General features: G+C 37.7%; 1 protein-coding gene across 1 annotated transcript in view; it reads right to left on the bottom strand.

Moving 5' to 3' along the window:
- The window catches only part of LOC6496811 (UDP-N-acetylglucosamine--peptide N-acetylglucosaminyltransferase 110 kDa subunit), a 54,475-nt gene extending 32,614 nt beyond the window's left edge, over positions 1 to 21,861 (bottom strand). The window contains exons 1-5 of the mRNA XM_032456150.2: positions 21,421 to 21,861; positions 7,012 to 7,222; positions 2,833 to 3,016; positions 2,705 to 2,773; positions 2,431 to 2,627 (exon numbers count right to left, since the gene is read on the bottom strand). Coding sequence (XP_032312041.1) covers positions 2,431 to 2,627; positions 2,705 to 2,773; positions 2,833 to 3,016; positions 7,012 to 7,222; positions 21,421 to 21,577 — 818 coding nt within the window. The 5' untranslated portion in view covers positions 21,578 to 21,861. The remainder of the gene's footprint in view (positions 1 to 2,430; positions 2,628 to 2,704; positions 2,774 to 2,832; positions 3,017 to 7,011; positions 7,223 to 21,420) is intronic.
- Between the last annotated feature and the right edge of the window lie 3,126 nt (positions 21,862 to 24,987).

Here is a 24,987-nt window from a genome sequence, read left to right as displayed (position 1 = left end):
AAATTCGACAAAATTGAAAAATTATTGAAAAAAAAAAACTTTTTTTTTGGCTAGCCGCCATTTAAAAAAAAAAAGTTTTTTTCGTTTTGCTGCTTCATGACATAGCAACATTTGTACTCATTAAGAATATATCATTCTGATAACGAGAAGGGTAGAAATCCTGGCGACGAGGGCACAGCATCTTTTCACGACAGGGAAAAAAACCGACCGCCTTCATAACCTACGCTAATCTAACGTAGCTTGCCCTGCACTGGTACTCTTCAAGTTCAAGCTTTTTTTGCATCCTAGCTATCTTGCTCGATATCTTTCAGAGCTAAGCAACCCCTCCCATCTTCGATGTAGCGAGCGTTCAGCATTTGGTGTAAGAGCATCGCATTTATGTAATTATTGATTAATATTTAGTTCTTAGGTTTGACACCTACAACTTTGTACGGTATGGTATCGTAAAGTCGCGGTAAATTATTAGAATACATATTTGTCATCATGAATGAAATCTTGCCAGAGGATGAACGGGGACACCAGGACATCAATACAGGAAAATCCAGAAAACATGGCAGCAGAGAATCGGCGACTCTGCTTGTTGTTGTGTTCAGACACAATCTCAGATTGGTAGTTCAGCTGTCTTCCCTCAGGAAGCAGTAATAAGAATGAACCATAAAGACATGTAACCCAGATTTAAGTATTCCGTGATGCATATTGAGTCCTTAAATTCGATTGTCGATTCAGTTATGTCTCAGGTTAGCTTATAGATAGCTTCATTGGTTGTACTGTTGAAAATTTTTTAATATACAAAGTTTTTTCTTTTTTTAAAGAGAATAAATAAATTTTACAACTAAAGTTGTTGACTTATCCATAATAAGCATCCCCAATTTTTTCACAGTTGGGGAAACGCAATGGTATAAACAATTCGATGAATAAACAAGACAATTTATCTCTTTTTGAAAAACGTCGAAAAAATCGATGGTTCAATATTTGAAATCGAGTAGAATGCTACTAACGAACAAGAAAGGAAAGCTAGTTTTGGGCGGAGCCGAAGTTTATATACCCTTGCAGTTGAGTCGCAGTCCCCTAGGTGGTGCCACGCATCTTATATTATTAGATATATAGCGGATCGTATATAGTTGGCCGATCCTTATGAAATTTGGCATATCGAATTATTTTGCCAAAAGAGAAATCCATTGAAACTCCCATCCTTCTAACTTGAAAACAACGAAGTTATAGCATTTCCGATCAATCAGTTCCGATCAATCATATGGCAGGTATTGGATATAGTCGGCCGATCCTTATGAAATTTGACAAATCAGATTGTTTTTTCCCAAAATAGAATCTGTACCAAATCCCATCTTTCTAACTTAAAAAACACCAAAGTTATGCCAATTTCGATCGTTCTATGACAGCTATAGGATATAGTCGGCCGATCCTTATGAAATTTTGTACATAACATATTTTGGTCAAATATAACATGTGTGGAAAGTCCCAACCGTCTAACTTAAAAAACACCAAAGTTATGGCATTTCCGATCAATCACTTATATGGCAGCTATAGGATATAGTCGACCGATCCCGGCCGTTCCGACTTATATACTGCCTGCAAAGGAAACAAGGATCTGTGCAAAGTTTCAACTCGATAGCTTTAAAACTGAGAGACTAGTTTGCGTAGAAATGGACAAACGGACAGACGGCAAATGACAGTAATTGACAAATGTAATTGACGTTATCATGGAAGCAGCAGAAAGGCGTGGAGTCAGGCTTGAAGATCAACAGCAATAGATTTAATTCGCTCGCAAAGACATGAACAAGGTCTGTTGAATTCCGTGCACAGATAACAGTAGATCGAAATCAGCAATTTCTTGCATTTCGATATGATCCAGCTGTTGATTATAGCTCCAGTCGCCATGTCGTCATTGGCCAGATGAGTCATATCTGCACTTGCTGCAAGGCTCTGAAGTTCAATAATGAAACGAAAGAAATGTGTTGTTCTGACGGGAAAATTAAATTACGTCAACTTGAAACACCACCAGAGCCACTGCGAACTCTGCACTGCTGAATCGAAGCATTTCCTATTAAATATTAGGAAATATAATTCTTGCTTCCAAATGACGTCATTTGGTTCGTAAATTGTAACTGAAGAATTCATGCCAACTTTCAAAATCAAAGGGCAAATATATCACAAAGCTGGCGCCCAGCTCCCGATCCCAGACAGTGAACATAAATTTCTTCATATGTACTTCAACATCAGGTATGGGAAAATAACTGCGAGCATGTAAACTCATTCTTTGGGATGAATGTACCAAGGCACACAAAAAAGCGTGTCTGTCGTGTTCTTCATTTCTTGATCGTCAAACCACAATACGCCACAGAGAAGCGTGGCAGGGTACAGCTAGTATTTTATATTTATCTGCTAAAAGGATAGAATATTAAAAAGACTTACCTGTCAAATATTCTTGCCTCTTTAAGAACATTGCCCAAATTAATATATGCATCTAAAAAATTTGGATCAAGGGTTACAGCCTTTTCAAAGTGATGTATAGCCAGCCAAATTTCCCCTTGTGCATTAAAAACACAACCTAAATTACTCCATGCAACTGCGAATCCAGGACATGTTTCAATAGCCTTTAAGTAACAGGCCTTTGATAAAAAAAAATTATGTAACACAATTAGTTCTTTCATAAGTCTGTATTTGTTCAAGTCTGTGTTTTACTTACTTTTGCTTCTTCCAAGCGTCCAAGCGCCTTAAGAAGATTTCCGAGATCACTGCGCACGCAATACAATTCCTAAATATGTAGACACTTTATTTATTTAATAACGAAGATTTAAAATGCAAAAGACATACAGGGTTATATTGTAAAGCTGTAATGTATGCTTGAACTGCAGACTCCATATCCCGAGCAGCTACCAATGCAGCAGCCAAATTTATATATCCATCGATGAAATCTGGTTTAAGTCTTACGGCTCTTCGATAGTTATCTAATGCTTCTTGCAATTGCCCTCGTTCTTTGTAAACATTTCCTAAATTACTATACAGAATGGTAATATACATGCATTATTTAAATATATAATTCTAAATAATATTTATAACTATCAAAAATACTTTAAGATTATACATTGTATTACCAAATTATTATACCCTTGCAGAGGGTATTATGATTTTGGTCAAAAGTGTGCAACGCAGTGAAGGAGACATCTCCGACCCTATAAAGTATATATATTCTTGATCAGGATCACCTCCTGAGTCGATATGAGCATGTCCGTCTGTCTGTTTCTACGCAAACTAGTCTCCCAGTTTTAAAGCTATCGAAGTTCTAAGCTATCGAAACTTTGCACACATCCTTCTTTCCTTTGCAGGCAGTGTATAAGTCGGAACGGCCGGGATCGGTCGACTATATCCTATAGCTGCCATATAATTGATTGATCGGAAATGCAGTCGCTTGATCCCAGCCGTTCCGACTTATATACTGCCTGCAAACAAAAGGATGTGTGCAAAGTTTTAACTCTATATCTTTAAAAGAGAGAGACTAGTTTGCGGAGAAATAGACAGACGGACAAAAGGACATGCTTATATCGACTTAGGAGGTGATCCTGAGCAAGAATATATACACTTTATAGGGTCGTAGATTTCTCCGTAACCTGCGTTGCACACTTTTGACCAAAATTATAATACCCTCTGCAAGGGTATAAGTAGTCCCAACCTTCTATCTTCGAAATTACCAGTTTTGACATTTCCGATCGGTCACCCAATCATTTAAAACTGGGGAATACCGATGGAAAGACATAGCCAGCGCACGAGGTAAATGCAGGTGGCCTATCAACAATACGGGAGCAGGTGACGTGTCATGAGAAGCTCTGTATCGCTTTGAACGAAGGTTTTAAATCTAATAGGACAACACAGATAACATGAGTTAATTGTTCTAAGGCGTGCCCATGGAGGACGTAAGCTCTTGAAGGCTAGATCGATAAAATGGCATAAGTTTACATTACGGTCCATTAATCTTTAGTTAATTTGCAAAACACCAATTTTGAAATTTATCAAAATCGCATTGAAGTTGAGATTGGGCAATAGTGGATCTAACTGAAGACAAAGCTTAACGTCATCCGCGTACCAAGTGTGACGCAGATGTGACGTGGACTAAACACGAGTGAACATCTTTAAAAAGAACATGTCCAGATAAGGAGATCAGTTGGGAATTCCAAAAGACTGAGTTTTCTTAATATGTTAGCTCCAATAAGTTGGTAGTGGCGAGACTCCATGAAGTCATGCTGGCACGGTGATGTTATTAAACTACAAGGGTGTGGCATATGTGGCGTGATCAGTTTTCCTAAAGACTTTAGGAAAATTTCGAATATTTGCTGCCTCTGTAATTAGCAGCGTCGGATTTTTTCCCCTTTTTTAAGTTGAGATAAGATGCCTAAAGTATAAGATACCTTCCACATGAGGGGAAAGATCGAAGTCTCCAGAGATAGGTTAAAAAGATTAAGGAGAGGTGAGCACTGTGCCTCAGCGCACTTCTTCAGGACACAACCTGGTAGTCCAACCTTACGAAGATCCGATATAAAACCACTTTTATCAAAAGATGAGCAACATATAAAAAACTGTCAAAGAGATCGACCATTGCCTAATCATTGTTCGCATATGAGTTTTCAAACGCAAGCAAAGGAGAGAAAGATACAGTCGCGCGAGGAGTAAACACAGCTCGTTACACCTGGCGCCCAAATTGATTTCATTGAGTTCAGAAATAATATAGCAAGTGATCGGTATAAACAACGTGCATCGTATTTCAGATAGCACAAGCTTGCCATTCCCCAAGAAATCGGGACATTTTACAAAAACTTTTTTGAAATTAATACTCACAATGTAATGTATTGTTGTAATGTAATGTTTATTGACGATTTTTCACAATAAATACACATATATTTTATTCGAAGAAAGAACGAAGTTTTTGAAAGCTTAATGTGGACTGCCAGAGAAAAAAAATATCAAAGCCCTAGAAAATGGAACAGAGTATGAAGCAATCAATTTGATAAGTTTCTGAAAAATTGAGATATCGAAAAATGCTGAGCGTGCACAGTCATCTTCGAGTGTTTGGATCTCTCGCTTTTTCACTGGACAATGCGAAAGGGGAAAATTCCAGGCAAACCAGAAAGAGTATGAATTTGTCGGATACTCATTTATAGCCATTGCGTATCGATTGTTCAACCGCGAAAGAAGAACGATCATTAAGACGCGGAAGATGTAAAGCTTATTGAAGCTGAGTTTTCTAAGAAGCTAAATAAAAATCGTCTATCAGAAATAAATAATAACTTTCAGTCAAATAAACAAGGTGCGTTTCAAAATAAACAGGACTTTTTGCCATCTATATGTCAACTGGTGCGTTAGAATCTGCTATCCGTTATCGACTTCCAGTAAAAATTGCATGACATTTCATCAATTGGAAGTGAGGTTATTGCGTTTTAAGTGTCAGTATGTTTTTTTCATCGGTGCGAAAATGAGCTTCAAACAAACAGCCAACATTACCGAAACGTTTCAATTGATGAAACAAGTAGGTTATGACGATGATTGCCTATCCGATGATATCGTGGTTTCAACGTTTTCAAAGTGGTCGTGAGGACATAAATGACGATGAACATGTGGGCCAAACAAAATCCGTGATCACCGAAAATTCCATCGAAACTGTGCGTGAGTTCATAAAAAATCAGCCGAAATCATCATTGAAATTCATGGAAATAGAATGAACATCCCCAAAACATCGATTTATCTCATTTTGACCGAATATTTTAGCTTACAAAAGGTGTGTGCACGGGTTGTTCCGCACAAATTGACTGACGTTCAAAAATTGCTCAGAATTCAACATTTGAAGGACATCGTTAAAGAGGCAAAAAAAGACCCGAACTTCCTTTACAAGATTGTGATTGGTGACGAAACGTAGTGTTTTCAATATGATCCCAAAACAAAACGCCAGAGTGCTGAATGGAAGGCGGCGGACGAGCCGAAACCCAAAAAATCGAGGCAGGAGAAGTCAAAAGTGAAGACAATGCTGATTTGTTTTTATGATTCCAAGGGTATTGTCCACAAAGAATTGTTTCCACCCGGCCAAAACATTAATGCGGTATTCTACCTTGGAGTTTTAAAGCGATTGGTGCGCCGTATTCGACGTGTTCGGCTCGAATATCGCAAAGATGGAAGTTGGCGTTTGTTGCACGACAATGCGCCGTCTCATCGATCGACGCTTGTGACCGACTATTTGACCAAAAATAGAATTTTAAGCATCAACCAGTCCCCGTATTCACCTGGTATAGCACCGTGCGACTTCTACCTTTTCGGAATAATGCTTTTGCCGATGAAAGGAAAGGCTTGCCCCGGCATACTGGCGGCCATACCGGGCAACGAGCTAAAAAACTCGTTCGACATGCTTTTGGACCGTGCAATAAGCTGTATTAAAGCAGAAGGCGACTATTTTGAATAAAATAAATTGATTTTGCCGAAAAAACTATTTGTTCTGTCTTTTTTTAAAGTCCTGTTTATTTTGGAACTCACCTTGGAATCCGTTTTAAGCCAGATAAAGTTCTAGACTAGGAAGAAGTTTTAACAAAAAGTCACCACGTTGCAGAAGAAGAAGGCCGAAGCAACGCTGAGGAGGCGGAATCAGTAGCTGTAATTTAGACGACAATATTGATAAGAACAACAGCGGCTTCCGCGGCATTCTTTTAACCCACCTCCCGCCCTACCGAACCAGGGGTGAAAGATCTGATAGTAAATGACGTGGTAAATAAATATTACCACGAAGAGTGTTGCTTTGATTATTTTTTAAGAATGTAACCTATCCATGCGCTGTTCTTTACAACTTTTTAATCCTTCATTTTTTTTAAAGCTTTGTTGCACACTTTAGCCGAACCACCTAGACTAACCTTATAAGCCCTAAGCCTTATAGGGTTGCATATACTGTAATTACTGTGTACATAATAATTCCCTGTAAGGGTATAATTATTTTATTACTTTTAAAAAATCAATACTTACCTATATGCTTCCGCTAGTACAGGGTTTTGCTTTATTGCCAATGTGGAAAATTGTGCAGATTTGTCAAGTCTTCTGCACTGAAAATGAATAGATGACAGCAATAATAATACGCCAGTATTGGTACTATCTTGACGCCACAATTGCATACAATGTTTTTCGGCGCTTTCGTAATCAACAGCTTGGTATTCTCTGTGAGCCAATTCAAGTAAGCCTAAAATAATTAAATGTATATAGTATAATTAAATGTATATGTATATATTTAACTATATGGATATATTAAAAAATATCTTTTTTATATTCTTGAAGGTTATATTTTTTAGGAATCCAATCCTTTTGCGTTCTGCGTTGATGATGAGTAACTTTTAAAGTTTTTAACCTTGTAAACGTGAAAGGTACACAGGCCGACCGCAAAAAATATCCATGCATAATTTTACCTGTTCCATAACCTTTAGGCTCCACTGAACCAAACCTAGGATCCATCACCCACAGTTTCCGTGGTAAACCTAAGAGCAAAAATTTATCAAATTTTACCATATACAGTAGAACTCCAATTATCCGAATTAAAGGGGACCGGGACCCATTCGGATAATCAAATATTCGGATAATCGGATTTTCGTTTTCTTTTCGAAGCCATGGTATATAAACAATACAGTATTGTACACGCACAAACAAAAGTAAGCCATAGCGAAAGAGTAGCGTCCTCGAGCAAGTGAATAGCACACTTTCTAATCAAAACAAACAATCGCGGGGGGAAGTCAGTGTAGGCACAACGGCAAGTTAAGACAAGTCAAGTCAAGACTTGTGATTCGGATAATCGGCGATTCGGATAGTCGGAGTTCGGATAATTGGAGTTCTACTGTATTGAATTATGTGGCCGTGTAAATACGTAGACCATGATTGTTTTTAGTGAATATCATTCATCATAGACCTTGGTTTGTTGTGGACTTTGGTTCAGTGGAACCTAAAGGTCATGGAGCAGTTAAAATTTGATGTGGAGGAAATTGGAAATTGTCGGCCTGTGTTATTGTAGTTTGCCAACTATTTTTTTTGGTATGCAAAAGAAAATAATGATACGTTAAAATACGAGTAACGCTTTTATCAGGATCCGGTGATAACCCGATTAAGAATATACACGGGCAAGCAAAATTTAACACGGCTTCACTGTCGAAGTTCGAAGGGTTGTATATTTATACCCTTGCAGAGGGTATTATAATTTTGGTCAAAAGTGTGCAACGCAGTGAAGGAGACCTCTCCGACCCTATAAAGTATATATATTCTTGATCAGGATCACCTCCTGAGTCGATATGAGCATGTCCGTCTGTCCGTCTGTCCGTCGGTCCGTCTGTCCGTCTGTCTGTTTCTACGCAAACTAGTCTCTCAGTTTTAAAGCTATCGAGTTGAAACTTTGCACACACCCTTCTTTCCTTTGCAGGCAGTATATAAGTCGGAACGGCCGGGATCGGTCGACTATATCCTATAGCTGCCATATAACTGATTGATCGGAAATGCTATAACTTCGTTGTTTTTCAAGTTAGAAGGATGGGAGTTTCAATGGATTCCTCTTTTGGCAAAATAATTCGATTTGCCAAGTTTCATAAGGATCGGCCAACTATATACGATCCGCTATATATCTTATAATATAAGATGCGTGGCGCCACCTAGCGGGCTGCGACTCAACTGCAAGGGTATATAAACTTCGGCTCCGCCCGAAGTTAGCTTTCCTTTCTTGTTTAATTTAAATTATGTCTTGTTTTGTTTTTAAGTCAATTAAAATTTTGAAAATTTGAAACCATTTGATATACACAAAAAATTCAGATAGCATTTGTAAAGAAAGTAAAGAGTTAAAGTTTTTCATTCTATGAGGCAAAACATTCTACTTTGGTCTCAAGTTTTTTTTACCATTATTTGTTCATGCTGTTCAATTTTATAACTAAAGAAAGTGAGAATAAAAAGAAAATTATTGAGTAACTAATAGTTGGTAAATCTCTTCAAAAAATATAAATTCGTTGTTAGCCGGTGTATAACTGTGCAGCGGCTAACAAAACACAATCAAGAAAGCTACCAACTTGGTGAATTGAGACATCAAGCTAGTAAAAGCGGCGAAGAGATTTATCTAAGGGGCTTATCTCGTATGGCGTGCTCAAGAAATAGTTTTTTTTTTGTAAATTGATTGTTTAACGGGTTAAGAATAAGTTGGTCAAGTGATTTTCAAATGTTGCAAGTAGTTTTAAAGATACAGAGCGATTTTCTCAAAACCGTGTTTATAAAACTTTCCGCCATTGTCTTTCAAAACGGCTTGGCCGAATGACTTGAAAGTTGTAGAGTACACTTAGCACATGTAAGTGAAGATGTAAAATAAAAAACAATACCAAAAAAGAAAGAAAAGCTAACTTTGGGCGGAGCCGAAGTTAATATACACTTGCAGTTGTGCCATTTTTGATCGTTCAGTTATATAGCGGCTATTGGATATAGTTGGCCGATCCCTATGAAATTTGTCAAATAAGATTATTTTGCCCAAAATTGAATCTGTACCAAGTCCCATCTTTCTAACTTAAAAAACATCAAAGTTATGGCATTTCCGATTAATCAGTTATATGGCAGCTATAGGATATAGTCGACCGATCCCGGCCGTTCCGACTTATATACTGTCTGCGAAGGAAAGAAGGGTGTGTGCAAAGTTTCAACTCGATAGCTCTAAAACTGAGAGACTAGTTTGCGTAGAAACCGACAGACAGACGGACACACGGACATGCTCATATCGACTCAGGAGGTGATCCTGATCAAGAATATATATACTTTATAGGGTCCGAGATGTCTCCTTCACTGCGTTGCACACTTTTGACCAAAATTATAATACCCTCTGCAAGGGTATAAAAATGCAAAAAAAAACAAGAAAGGAAAGCTAACTTCGGGCGGAGCCGAAGTTGATATACCCTCCTTGCAGTTCAGTCGCAGTCCGCTAGGTGGCGCCACGCATCTTATATTATTAGATATATAGCGGATCGTATATAGGCGGCCGATCCTTATGAAATTTGGCAAATGTGATTATTTTGTCCAAAATAGAATCTGTACCAAGTCCCATCTTTCTAACTTAAAAAACACCAAAGTTATGCCAATTCCGATCGTTGTATGACAGCTATAGGATATAGTCGGCCGATCCTTATGAAATTTTGTACATAAGATATGTTGATCAAATATAACATGTGTGGAAAGTCCCAACCCTCTATCTTAAAAAACAACGAAGTTATGGCATTTCCGATCAATCAGTTATATGGCAGCTATAGGATATAGTCGACCGATCCCGGCCGTTCCGACTTATGTACTACCTGCAAGGAAAAGAAGGATGTGTGCAAAGTTTCAACTCGATAGCTTTAAAACTGAGAGACTAGTTTGCGTAGAAACCGACAGACAGGCGGACATGCTTATATCGACTCAGGAGGTGATCCTGATCAAGAATATATATACTTTATAGGGTCGGAGATGTCTCCTCCACTGCGATGTACACTTTTGACCAAAATTATAATACCCTCTGCAAGGGTATAAAAATAAAAGAAAGTTTGCGGACGAATTTTTAGAGGATTTATATATATTTTTATTCTGATTTCCATATTGACTTGCGGTACTTTTAAACGCTCGGATTTTTTTGAGATAGAGCTATCCGATTCGACATATCCAGTTTGTGTCAAAATTTTGCATCCTCCTTTCACCCCCAAAATTAAAATCTTACCAGCCAAATAAGAAATATTGTTTATTATTAGTTTTTAAATAAAAAAAAGTTATATAATTTTATTTTTTTTTTTTATTATATAGGGAACCTATTAGAAGAATCGGCTTCTAATCTGTTTATTTGTTTGAACAATTTGGACTACGAAACAAGTTTAATCATTGGTATGTGTTGGGAAATATTTCTATTTAATTCTCTCAGTGTAACTAGCCGCAGCGGTCCACTAATTGCCCGTTATCAGTTGTTCCATATTCTATGTTTCTCCCAGATTCACATGCGCTTTGTTGTTCTTTTGTAGCGCATGCACTTTGGGAGCTTTGGTGGAGCTTCTGCGCAAGCTCTTAGGTTTTATGCACTCTTTTGAGACGAAGAGCAGAGCTGACCTACCAGGAGATGGAAGCCCTGCATAATAAGGTCAAGGCTGCAGTGCAGAAGAACGATTTGACCATCATGGTACTGGAGCCGTTGGAAATTTTGTTGCGCAAGAAATTTACCACACTCCAGGACGAGTTAGAGCGATTGAGCTCTGTTGAAGTTGGGAGTGAATTATTCTGGAAGTTCTCCCAGCTTGCCGCTGATGTGCGCTTTGACATTCAGGTGGGAATGGCAAAGTACTCCATGAGGATACCTGCACCCTCCACTCGTCTCGACGGCACCAATGGTCCCACTGCTCCGTTGGAAATGGTCTGTTGGAAAATCGTCGCTCATGCAGTCAGGATTCCCCGCTGAACCGCGACATTCAATCGGGTTCTCGGGGTTTGAAGTTGGAACGAACCTTGAACAACGATCACGATAGCCAGGTTGTGGGCAATTGCGTCTCATTAGTGCACATGCTATCCACTGCTCCCCCCGTGGTCGCTATTTCCACGTCGCATCTGGGAGTTGTCTGCGATGGATTTTCTGATGCTGCTGTTCTTAATCCCTCATTTGACTCTAGCCTGAACCCTTCCAATGGGGGGAGGTCGTCCTCTTCGTTGTTTCCGGCGTCTGCAGCTGCCAAGGTGGCTGCTGCTGTTCCACCCGTTAAGGCTCCCGATCCTGCAGTCTAATGGTGCGCCTTCCACTCTCGCTACTCTATTGACGCCTGGCTCGAGCGCTCTCTGGGTCTGGATGGACACGGCAGCCTGCAACCGAGAATTATAGACCTTGCGATCATCCGCCACATTATGTGATAAAGCTGTCCCATGCCCCTAAGGATTTTCTGTTGAAAGATGGAATTCAACGGGGGGAAGATGTTGGGACTTGTGCCAGCATTAAATATCATATTTATTTCTATTTAATTCTCTCAGTGTAACTAGCCGCAGCGGTCCACTAATTGCCCGTTATCAGCTGTTCCATATTCTTTGTTTCTCCCAGATTCGCTTTGTTGTTCTTTTGTAGCGCATGCACTTTGGGAGCTTTAGTGGAGCTTCTGCGCATGCTCTTAGGTTTTATGCACTTGATATTCGGCATTGCTTTGTATGAACCTCGTCTTGTTAATTCGGCCGCTATCAAAACGTTGATAGCTCAACAGTATAAATATGTACTTTAGCTTCACATCCAGCACCATCGGTAGCTCTACTTATCGGACTATATCTTGAGTTAACGACTTTTCCCAGATAAGAACGATATATCCAAAGTTGCGTTATCTTAAGGGCTATCATCCTGTAAAGCATCTCCAATTGCGAAATTATTTAAAAATCGTTTTTCATGAATATCTTTTGAAAGAAATGTCGGATAGGGATGCTTGAGGTACCTCTCTCCAGTTTAGTGGACATTTTGGCAAATGTTTGGACAAAATCAATCTAATGAAAACAATAACTTTCATTTGCTATATCAGTCATTCAGATTTAACGCACACAGAAAAGTAATTCTTCGTCTATATGTAATAGTGTCTTCACGCGCTAGCTACAAGATAGGGCATGCTTGTCGTACCCTAGTGGACTGCCGTCAGCTGTGATAATGAATATTTTATGTTTAAAAAGGTACAATTTTTATTTTACAATTTGTGGTTTAAATGCATTAATTGTTTTAAAGATATACATATTAGGTCATCTATCTTTGCTAAACATTTTCACACCTGTCAGACGACATGAACTTCCCAGAACCATTTCGAAACAACAAATATAAAAACAATATTGTAGATTACACACCCTCCCCATCAGAACAAACCATAGAAAAACAGATTTCAAACCTCGAACTAGCGTCAGCACTACAAAGCCTCAAAAGATCTGCCCCAGGACTCAACAGAATCTCCTACCAAATGATCAAAAATAGATCCAATACTACAAAAAAAAAAAAATAACAGCCCTATTTAACAAAATATACGATGCTCATGTGAGCGATATATGTACCACAAGCCTTCAAAACTAGCCTTATAATTCCTATCCTGAAGCCAAACAGTGCCAAAACCCAAACTACTTCTTACAGACCCATCTCCCTCAACTGTTGCCTAGCAAAAACTGTAGATAAGATCATAGCCAAAAGACTTTGGTGGTTTGTAACTTACAACAATCTGCTAAATATAAACCAATTTGGATTTAAAAAAGGCAAACCGACTTCGGAGTCTACTTTACGTAGACTATCTCATATCGAAGTCACACCAGCTCAGCTCACTTGTCACTCTTGATTTTTCAAAAGCCTTCGACCGAGTAGGTGTGCATTCTATAATCGACCAACTTCAGGAATGGAAAACAGGGCCAAAAATAATAAATTACGTCCGAAATTTTATGCTTAACAGAAAAATAATAATCCGTGTCGGTCAACACAGATCCAACACACTATCCAATGGAATCCCTCAAGTATCCCCAATCTCCGTTATACTATTCCTCATAGCTTTTAATAAATTATCCGATATAATATCCTTACACAAGGAAATCAAATTTATTGCATAAGCTGATGACTATTTTGTAATAAATAACTTAACTATAAATAACTATAAATAACTATAACTATAAATAACTATAACTATAAATAAAATAATAAAAATAAAAATATCAGCTTTAACCTAGGTAACCTTTTAAATGACATAGAGAACTGGGGTTCATACCCCGGGCATCCGTATCCCTATCAAAATGCAAACACCTCCACATTTGCAAAAAGCACAACTGCACCTGTGTCTTAACATTCAATAGCATGCAAATCCCCACAGTAAGCTCGTTAAAAATCTTAGGAATAAATATACAAATACAAATATACAGCAAATACAAATGGAACACACACATAGATAAACTTATACCTGCACTTCACAAAAAACGAAATATAATAAAATGCCTATCCAGTCTCAAGTTTGACTACAGTACATACACATTAATTAACGTGGTAAAAGCTACTATTGTTGCAAAACTGGAATACGGCCTATTCCTATACGGATACGCACCCAAAACAACACTAAACAAATTAAAACCGCCTCTAAACTCCGCTATTCGCCTAGCTCTCGGAGCCTTCCGTTCCACTCCAACAAATAACCTCCTACAAGAAGCCAAAATATTCCTCCAATAGAATTAAAACGAGATCTGCAAACATCCAAACTAAGTAAAAACCTTATTTATTCCAAAGACATGCCAATACACAAATTCGTAAAACAAAGTAAACTTAAAAAGAAATTTCCACCAATTATAGACCGTATAAAAAACTTTTGTGAGCAATTTCATCTACCCTTCGAACCACAAACACCAAGCAAACTCAAGCCACCCTGGGACCTACCCAACTTTATAGACACATCCATACGATTACATAAAAAAATCAACACACCCAAAGAAATATACCAGAAAATATACAAAGACTAAATCAAACCTTAACTTTACTTCACTGCTTCACTACTTAACAACTTTATATTCACTGACGGATCAAAAATAACCGACATTATAACATACGCCATTACAACGGAAACAAACATCCTAGAATGTGGAATCCTGCCACCATATTCCTCTGTTCTAACAGCCGAAATCATCGCCATTGTCGAAGCTATCAAAATTATAAAAGACAAAAGAGGCAAATATGTAATCTGTTCAGACTCCCTCGCAGCAATAGACTATTAAAAATACAAACAATAATAATATCATATAAAAAAACCTCTTGACGAGGTAAAGTACCGGTGACGAACCTGCATGCGAAACCCAAAATATCTGATATCAATTTTAGTGACGAAAATATGCTATATAGGTGTACAAAATTGCATATAAAAAATATTCTTGTTCGGCACGTGACTGATTTGTTTTTGTTTTTCTTGCACGTGCCGAACAAGAATATTTTTTATATGCAATTTTGTACACCTATATAGCATATTTTCGTCACTAAAATTGATATCAGATATTTTGGGTTTCGCATGCAGGTTCGTCACCGGTACTTTACCTCGTCAAGAGGTTTTTTTATATGATATCAGTTGTTTTTTTGTATATATTGATCTTCAATTATTTAAAACAGAACGCATAATATATAGAATATATGTATATGGAAGTAACCTCTGGACAGGCGATTCACATAGTTAGCAATACTTTAATTGTAAGGATAAACATCAAAACTCTTTTTTTCTTAACTCTATAGATTTTGACATTCAAGAAGGTGGAATAATTAAAAACCTTTCCAAAGACGTAAAGAATTTTTCGATAGCTTCAGTGGCTCTGAAGTTATACGTATTTTTAATTTACAAAGGTTTTGGAATTTGGTTAGTTTAAAAATTTTAATTAAAAATTTGCTCAAAAATGTATTTAAAATCCAAAATTGTTTCATAGTTGTGGGAAACCAAATTGTTTTAACAAATTAACAGATGAGAGGCCTATCCTTATGAGATTTCCACTATATAATAAATTATAAAAAAAAAAACTAGAAAGGAAAGCTAACTTCAAGCGGAGCCGAATTTGATATACCCTTGCAGTTAAGCAGAAGCTTATATTATTATTATATATATCGGATCCTATAGAGTTGTCCGATCCTTATGAGAATTTCACCATCAACAAAATTTCTAATAAAAATATTGGAAACAGCCCCAAGCATCTTTAAAAATAGAATGGTTGTGCCATTTCCGATCTTTCAGTTATATGGCAGGTATAGGATATAGTTGGCCGATTCTTATGAAACATAGGATTAGATTGCCCAAAACGGAAACCATAGATAGTCCCATCCTATCCTAATAAAATTTTGCAAATCGGATAAGATTGTCCAAAATGCAATCTGTACTAAGTTCCATCCTTCTAACTTATAAAAAAAACCAAGTTATGGCATATCCGATCAATCATATAATAAACATGTATTATATCTAAAATAAATGCGCAAAGATAAAAAATTAAAAAAAAACTGGAAATTTCGTTTTTCCAGTTTTTCTAGTTAAACCAATTGTTGAATGTAACAATTTATTTTGGGTGTGCGATATAAAATAATAAATATTAGAAAAGTATTGGCGGAGTTGGTTTGCCTGGTTTTTTTTTTAGCTTTTAATCCATGATTTGACCGAAACACGTAATTTAAGTAAATTTATATGCATTATATGCTCAGTGGGGGCATATGCATATAAAGCTTTCTACTCATAAAATTTTGCATTCTTCTTATTAACACATCAAAATTTGCCATCAAGCAACGAAGTTCGAGATTAGCCGAGTGGAGAGCGTTGTTGTTTCTAACACGGTAGGGCCTGAGTTCTAATCCTAGTTGAGGCAAAATGCTTATGTTTTACTTTTTTTAAGCTCTTTTTATACCCTTGCAGAGGGTATTATAATTTTGGTCAAAAGTGTGCAACGCAGTAAAGGAGACATCTCCGACCCTATAAAGTATATATATTCTTGATCAGGATCACCTCCTGAGTCGATATGAGCATGTCCGTCTGTCCGTCTGTCCGTCTGTCTGTCTGTCTGTCTGTTTCTACGCAAACTAGTCTCTCAGTTTTAAAGCTATCGAGTTGAAACTTTGCACACACCCTTCTTTCTGTTGCAGGCAGTACATAAGTCGGAACGGCCGGGATCGGTCGACTATATCCTATAGCTGCCATATAACTGATTGATCGGAAATGCCATAACTTTGGTGTTTTTTAAGTTAGAGGGTTGGGACTTTCCACACATGTTATATTTGACCAAAATATCTTGTGTACAAAATTGCATAAGGATCGGCCGACTATATCCTATAGCTGTCATAGAACGATCGAAATTGGCATAACTTTGTTGTTTTTTAAGTTAGAAAGATGGGATTTGGTACAGATTCAATTTTGGGAAAAAAAATCTGATCTGCCAATTTTCATAAGGATCGGCCGACTATATACGATCTTCTATATATCTAATAATATAAGATGCGTGGCGCCACCTAGCGGACCGCGACTGAACTGCAAGGGTATATCAACTTCGGCTCCGCCCGAAGTTAGCTATCCTTTCTTGTTTATTATACCCTTGCAGAGGGTATTATAATTTTGGTCAAAAGTGTGCAACGCAGTGAAGGAGACATTTCCGACCCTATAAAGTATATATATTCTTGATCAGGATCACCTCCTGAGTCGATATGAGCATGTCCGTCTGTCCGTCTGTCCGTCTGTCCGTCTGTCTGTCTGTCTGTCTGTCTGTCTGTCTGTCTGTCTGTCTGTTTCTACGCAAACTAGTCTCTCAGTTTTAAAGCTATCGAGTTGAAACTTTGCACACATCCTTCTTTCCTTTGCAGGCAGTACATAAATCGGAACGGCCGGGATCGGCCGTCTATATCCTATAGCTGTCATATAACTGATTGATCGGAAATGCCATAACTTCGTTGTTTTTTAAGATAGAGGGTTGGGACTTTCCACACATGTTATGTTTGACCAACATATCTTATGTGCAAAATTTCATAAGGATCGGCCGACTATATCCTTTAGCTGTCATACAACGATCGGAATTGGCAAACTTTGGTGTTTTTTAAGTAAGAAAGATGGGACTTGGTACAGATTACTCTTTGGGCAAAATAATTCAATATGTTCAATGTTGGTCAAATATAACATGTGTGGAAAGTGCCAACCCTCTATCTTAAAAAACCCCAAAGTTATGGCATTTCCGATCAATCAGCTATATGGCAGCTATAGGATATAGTCGACCGATCCCGGCCGTTCCGACTTATATACTGCCTGCAAAGGAAAGAAGGGTGTGTGCAAAGTTTCAACTCGATAGCTTTAAAACTGAGAGACTAGTTTGCGTAGAAACCGACAGACAGACAGACAGACGGACAGACGGACATGCTCATATCGACTCAGGAGGTGATCCTGATCAAGAATATATATACTTTATAGGGTCGGAAATGTCTCCTTCACTGCGTTGCACACTTTTGACCCAAATTATAATACCCTCTGCAAGGGTATAAAAATATAGACAAACAGACCCACTGGCTTCATTTTGAAAAAAATGTAAAAATCGAATTTCTTGAATAACTTCTGAAAGAAATGTCGGACCGGGTCGGTTGAAGTACCAATCTTCTGAGTCTTCTCATTAAGACATGAGACACTGAAACACAAAGCAGAATTACAACAAAAGTTGCCATCAAGCAACACAGTTCTAGGTTAGTCGAGTGGAGAGCGTCGTGGTTCCTAACACAGAGGGCCTGGGTTCGAGTCCAAGTTGAGTCAATGTTTACGTTTTGCTTTTCAAGCCCTTTTTTATTTGGATTTTATTTTTTAATAAATAAACTAAAATCTGAAAAGATATACATACTCCATATTTTTTAGGGTATTGACCAAATATAAGCAGATTCCAAAAAGCAAAGATGCCAATCAAATACATACACATGTACATATAAGTAAATGCAAGCTTCACAAGAGGCTGGACAAAATGGGTAGCTGCACTTACAGGACTATATTCTATCTTGAGTTAACGGATTTTGCCAGATATAAGCGATATATCGAAAGTTGCGTCATCTCAAAAGCTATCTACACGTGCAATAAAAAAAAAGGATCAGTCGAGTCAATTTTGAAAAATAATTTTTTTTCTAAAAAAAAAAAGTTTATTTTCAGTGTATTTTTGTTTTTTTACTATATAGACGTTTGGTCTCAAAGAAAGTGAAATTGATATTTAAAAAACCATTTCAACGGTGTAAAGCTTTTTTTTAATATCTTTCTTAATTATAAAGTTATGAATTTTTTCATTAACAAAGTTTTTTTAATTTTTTGACGTAAGCTTAAGGTATTTCAAAAAGTTGTAGAACAATAGTTGCTCATATGATAGTAACAAACATTTTCCATTTTTTTTCAGGATTTTTAAGATAAAACAAGAAAGGAAAGCTAACTTCGGGCGGAGCCGAAGTTTAAATACCCTTGCAGTTAAGTCGCAGTCCGCTAGGTGGCGCCACCCATCTTATATTATTAGATATATAGCGGATCGCATATAGTCGGCCGATCCTCATGAAATTTGGCAAATCAAATTCTTTTGTCCAAAATAGAATCTGTACCAAATCCCATCTTTCTAACTTAAAAAACACCAAAGTTATGCCAATTCCGATCGTTCTATGACAGCTATAGGATATAGTCGGCCGATCCTTATAAAATTTTGTACACAAGATATGTTGGTCAAATATAACATGTGTGGAAAGTCTCAACCCTCTAACTTAAAAAACACCAAAGTTATAGCATTTTCGATCAATCAGTTATATGGCAGCTATAGGATATAGTCGGCCGATCCCGGCCGTTCCGACTTATATACTACCTGCAAGGAAAAAACGGATGTGTGCAAAGTTTCAACTCGATAGCTCCAAAACTGAGAGACTAGTTTGCGTAGAAACCGACAGACAGACGGACAGACGGACAGACAGACAGACGGACAGACGGACATGCTCATATCGACTCAGGAGGTGATCCTGATCAAGAATATATATACTTTATAGGGTCGGAGATGTCTCCTTCACTGCGTTGCACACTTTTGACCAAAATTATAATACCCTCTGCAAGGGTATAAATAGTGCAAACAGACAAACCGACAAACCGACGCAAACTGGCTTCATTTTGAAGAAGAAGAAAAAATCGAATTTTTTGAATAACTTCTGAATGAAGTGTCGGATCGGGTCGATTGAGGTACCAATCGACGCGTATTTAGCTCTAGAATGCGAATATATAAAAATATTCTATCTGGGGACTAAAATGTGTCCACCAGCCCCACTTTAGTGATAAAATTTTTTTTTACTTTCACCCTAATTTCTCCCAAACCAAATAACTTTTGGAATATGTTTCGACAAAAATTATCTAATTGAAACAATACCTTTCGATTGGTATATCATTCATTTAGATCGGTTGCCTACAGAAAATTTTTAATTCTTCGGCTATATATAGAGTTTCCTCGCGCACGCCTAGGCATGCAGGTCGTCACCTCGTGGACTTCCGTCCACAGTGATTTAACAAAATAAAATAAGATAAATAATAACCCAGTTGGCCCCAAAAATCAAATTAATTTGGATGGCAGGAAACGAACTTTGCTTCAAGCAGCAAAGTCGACCAACAAAAGCCCGCTAATCTTTACATTCAATATAAATCCTACAGATATAAAAAAAAAACTCAAATCCCAAAACCAAAACTTAATACACTGTAGCCAATGGTACCAATCTATCAACACCAATAGCCACCATATTAGCGACCCTTTTAGAACAACCCACCAAAACTCGATCAAACTAAAATTACCCGACTACGTCTAGGACACACCAGCCTCACCCACCAACACTATCTAAACCAAATTCCAACACCACCTTGCCCTTTCAGTCAAGGCAACCTCTCCTCACACCACATACTAAACACATGTCCACCTCTCTTGCAAACAAAACAAACTATCATCCAGAACTCCAACCCGCTACATCTCCTCCGAGAAAACATTGAAAAAATACTACATTTCCTAAAAACCACATAATTATACCACAAAATCTAAATATAAATATTTAATAAGGATAGTTCCCTAATTTAAGAAGAAGACATATGTATATATTCATAGATATAATATTTAATGGCGTATGTGTAATATCCTAACCCTCTAACTTAAAAAACACCGAAGTTATGGTATTTCCGATCAAACAGTTATATGACATCTATAGAAAATAGTCGACCGATCCGACTTATGTATATAGTTCCTGCAAACAAAAGAAGGATGGGTGCAAAGTTTCAACTCGTTAGCTTTAAAACTGAGAGACTAGTTTGCGTAGAAACTGACAGACAGGCGGGCATGCTTATATCGACTCAGAAGGTGATCCTGACCAACTATATTTTTAGTTAATAGGGTCGGAGATGCCTCCTTCACTGCGTTACACATTTTTGATCAAAATTATTATACCCTCTGCAAGGGTATAAAACTTTTTAATTTGTATTAAGTTTTAATAAACCCAAATTAATTTTTAAAGTAATGGTTACAATCTTAATTACTTTTTAAATTTATAATTTCATGATTGAATTTCAAGATCAAATTTCTTTAGCAAGATTTAGAGGGTAACCTTCGACAAGAAATTTCTTTCAACAAAAACGAGTGAGTAATAGAATTTTGATTAAAATACATATAACGTTGGCTTTGCAGAAATCCTAGGCGGTGAGATTAGACGCGTGGCTAACATCCGCATACATATGTACATTCATACAAAATATGTATGTATGTGAATATCTCCATACATACATATGTATGTACATAAATAGCTCTTAAAAAACAGATGAAAAAATATGATAAGTATGCTAAGGTAAATAATATAAAGGCTATCTTAAAGTAATGAGTTAAAAATAGTTGAATTTTTGGTGTTCTTACCTAAAGATGAAAGTGATTGATGCTCATTTGGTTTTCCTATCATATTATTTCCCGTTCCAATTGTTTGCGATTGCAACAGAGAATGTGACGAGGGTTGTTGTTGTGATTGGCCTTGCCCTTGGGAATGCATCTTTACTTCGATGCTTGCAGTAAACATACATATGCATGCAATTCGATTTTGAAGTCAAAAATCAATAATGAGCCAACGTCAATTAGATGACCCACACTTTTCTTAATATTTTAAAATGAATTACTGGGAAAAATTATATTAAAATTTTATTTTTTCTTAATATAGACGACAAACGACGCGTGTACCTCAAAAACAGTCTAATCAGAAAATATTAAAACTATTTTGGGGACTACAGATAAGACACAAAAAATAAGTTTTTCCTTATCGATAACACATTTTTTTACTTCGAAACAGTAGACAGTGTTGCCAGGTTACAAGCATAGGAGCAAAGTCTACGTTAAAAATATTCTAAAACTAAGTTAAACTCGTATGCATTTATATTTAAAAATAAAAATTTGCTGAGAATAATTTATTAAATAAATCTAATATCTCTTGATAATCACTATTGGTGGTAAGATTAATTTTGGGAAACGTTTTGTTTTCCAGGTGTGCAAAAAAAATTAGTTACTTTTTTACAAAAGTTACTTTTTTTAAAATCAGTTCAAACACTTATTTCTGCGTGAGGTTGTGTCTTTTCAGTTTTATGGCAGCTATAGGATAAAGTCGGTCGATATTTATGAAATTTGGCAGATCGGATTAGTTTGATAATAATAACTTTAATTTTTATAAAGTCCCAATTTTCTAGATTAAAAAACAACAAAATTATGCCAATTCCGATCATTCAGTTATACTTGTATGACAGCTATAGGATCGGAAAAGTTTATTAAAATTAAATCCGCAGAAAGTCCCAATCACCTAACTTAAACAATATAAAAATTTTTTTTATTATTGAAGAATTTAAAAGTGAATTCGATTTATATATTTACCTATCTAAAAAATTATACCTATATACCATACCTAAATTTTTTGAAGCTTAAAGATGAACCATCAATATCTTAAGAATATTGTGTATATTTCGTAACATAAACTTATAGAAGTGAGACCTATTTGTATTTGTTTTTATCCGTAATATTGAAGAGGTATTCCACAACTCTTGCCGCTCTTAAAATTCGTAAGACTGACTTTTGAAAAATGTTATTATTGGACAGTAACAAATGCCGAAAATATTGTTTTTTTTTCTTGAATTTTTCTAAAAAACAACATTATTTAAATTGATATAAAATTTCAATAAAATGGTGCGCACAAATTCACCCTATTTCTCCTAAAGCCTTGTACTCATCAAGGAGTTGTACTCAATCAAGGAGTGTGAACGAATATTTATGAATGTCAACCAGAACTCACTGTCAATCAGCTGTTTTTGTTTAAATTTTGCGGATTTTGAAATTATTTTCTTTTATTTTTTATCATTGAGATTTTTCAATGACTTTTATCCAAAATAATAACAAGGTAATTAATTGTTTCACCACGTTATACAAATTTTTATTATTCGCATATGAAATGGAGACATAGCTAAGCTATAATTATTACATTTATATATATATATGTTACATTTATATTGAATTTATGCAGTGGCTGCTGCCTGACCCGACATACTCCCCTCAGTTGAGGCCTGTCCTTCAACTTCATCCTTAAGGGGCAATAAGCAAAGCTTGGTCACTGCGCGCTTGGTTGTTCCAGAAGCGGTTCTAACCACCGCCACTCGAGGCACTCCATCCTGACCAGGGACTAGATCCAGAATTCTAGCCAACGGCCACTTCAGGGGGGGTAGGTTCTCGTCCTGGACTAGCACCACATCGTTAATCGCCAAGGCAGGGCCGGACGCACGCCAGTTGGAGCGCTGCTGAAGAAGGCTTAAATACTCCTCCTTCCATCGGGCCCAGAAAGACAGCTGCACGAAAGACACACGCTGCCAATTGTCCATACGGTAGAAATTCAGCTTTGTGACATCAGGCTCGATAAAACTGACTGACGAACCACCAGTTAAAAAGTGGGATGGCGTTAGAACATCAAGGTCTGCAGGATCCTCTGAAAGAGACAATAAAGGTCGTGAGTTTATGACAGCACCAATGTGACAAAGCAGAGTTCGCAGCTTGTCAAATCCAAGAACTGAGGATCCAACAGCCCGGTAAAAATGATGCTTTGCGGTTTTGACAGCCGCTTCCCAGAGTCAACCAAAATGCAGAGATCGAGGAGGAATAAAATGCCACTCGATGGACTCAATCGCGCAAAACTCCAAAAGCTTTAAACCGTTTTAAAGCATGTAAAAACGCAGATGTGGATAGATCCCTTACAAGCTCTAAGTGCACGGCTTTAGTAGCAAAGCAAATGAAAACACTCACGTAACATTTTACGGGAGCTTTATTGCGAACTTGTGGCTTACAGTAAAATGGGCCGCAAAAATCCACACCAGTCACTCCGAAAACCTGACAACCGCTGACTCTTTGCTCCGAGAGATCAGCCATAATGTGCTCCAGCAACCGAGGTTTGGTGCGGAAGCATACACTTGTGCAATGCCTTCGTCACCGTTTTCCTCCCCCCGATCGGCCAGTATTGGGATCGAATAATAGCCAGCAGAGCACGAAGCCCCGTTACGCTCATGGAAATCAACAATTATAGCCCGAGTAACTGGATGGCTTCTAGGCCATAAAAAGGGAGAGGATGTGGCAAGTATTTCCTTCCCATTCTGAAGCGCCTTTATGTCATCCCAAAAATACACACGCTGCACCAAACGCAATAGTAGGTGGGTTCCAGCCTTGATGTCGCTAGCAGTGACACCCTTGTGACGGACTCGCTGTGAGAACTTGTGCACATAAGCGAACACGTGCTGGCTGACGAAATTTCCTTCCCATTCTGAAGCGCCTTTATGTCATCCCAAAAATACACACGCTGCACCAAACGCAATAGTAGGTGGGTTCCAGCCTTGATGTCGCTAGCAGTGACACCCTTGTGACGGACTCGCTGTGAGAACTTGTGCACATAAGCGAACACGCGCTGCAGTGCTGGAAAAGAGTTGGCGTACTTGGAACCAGCTGTCACGTCAACGTACGGGGATTTGATTAGCAGAACCCTTGCCCTTAGCTCCAGAGTGGGTTTTTCAGATAGCACCGCTGCTGGCCACTGGTCTTGAAGTCCAAGAAGAAACGCAGGACCATGGGACCACAGGTTGTCAGTAACTAACTCCTTGGGAAGAGCACCATGCGAGAGGATGTCTGCCGGGTTCAAAGACGTAGGAACATAAGGCCATTCCATCGTTCTGGTCAATTCCTGGATTGTTGAAACTCGATTGGCGATGAAAACATTAAAACGAGCGGGCTCCTCCCGAATCCAGGACAGCGCCACAGCAGAATCGCACCAGCAGAAATACCTCCGTATTTCTCGTAGACTTTCAACTGAGCTACTTCCGACATAAGCCGAGCTAGCAACTCTGCTCCAGATAACTCCAGTTTCGGTACCGTAATTGTTTTTAGAGGAGCGACTCGGGACTTTGAGCAGAGTAA

Source organism: Drosophila ananassae, unplaced genomic scaffold (genome assembly GCF_017639315.1).
Source record: "Drosophila ananassae strain 14024-0371.13 unplaced genomic scaffold, ASM1763931v2 tig00000091, whole genome shotgun sequence".
NCBI classification, from domain to species: Eukaryota; Metazoa; Arthropoda; class Insecta; order Diptera; family Drosophilidae; genus Drosophila; species Drosophila ananassae.
This window is presented reverse-complemented; position numbering and strand designations above follow the sequence as displayed.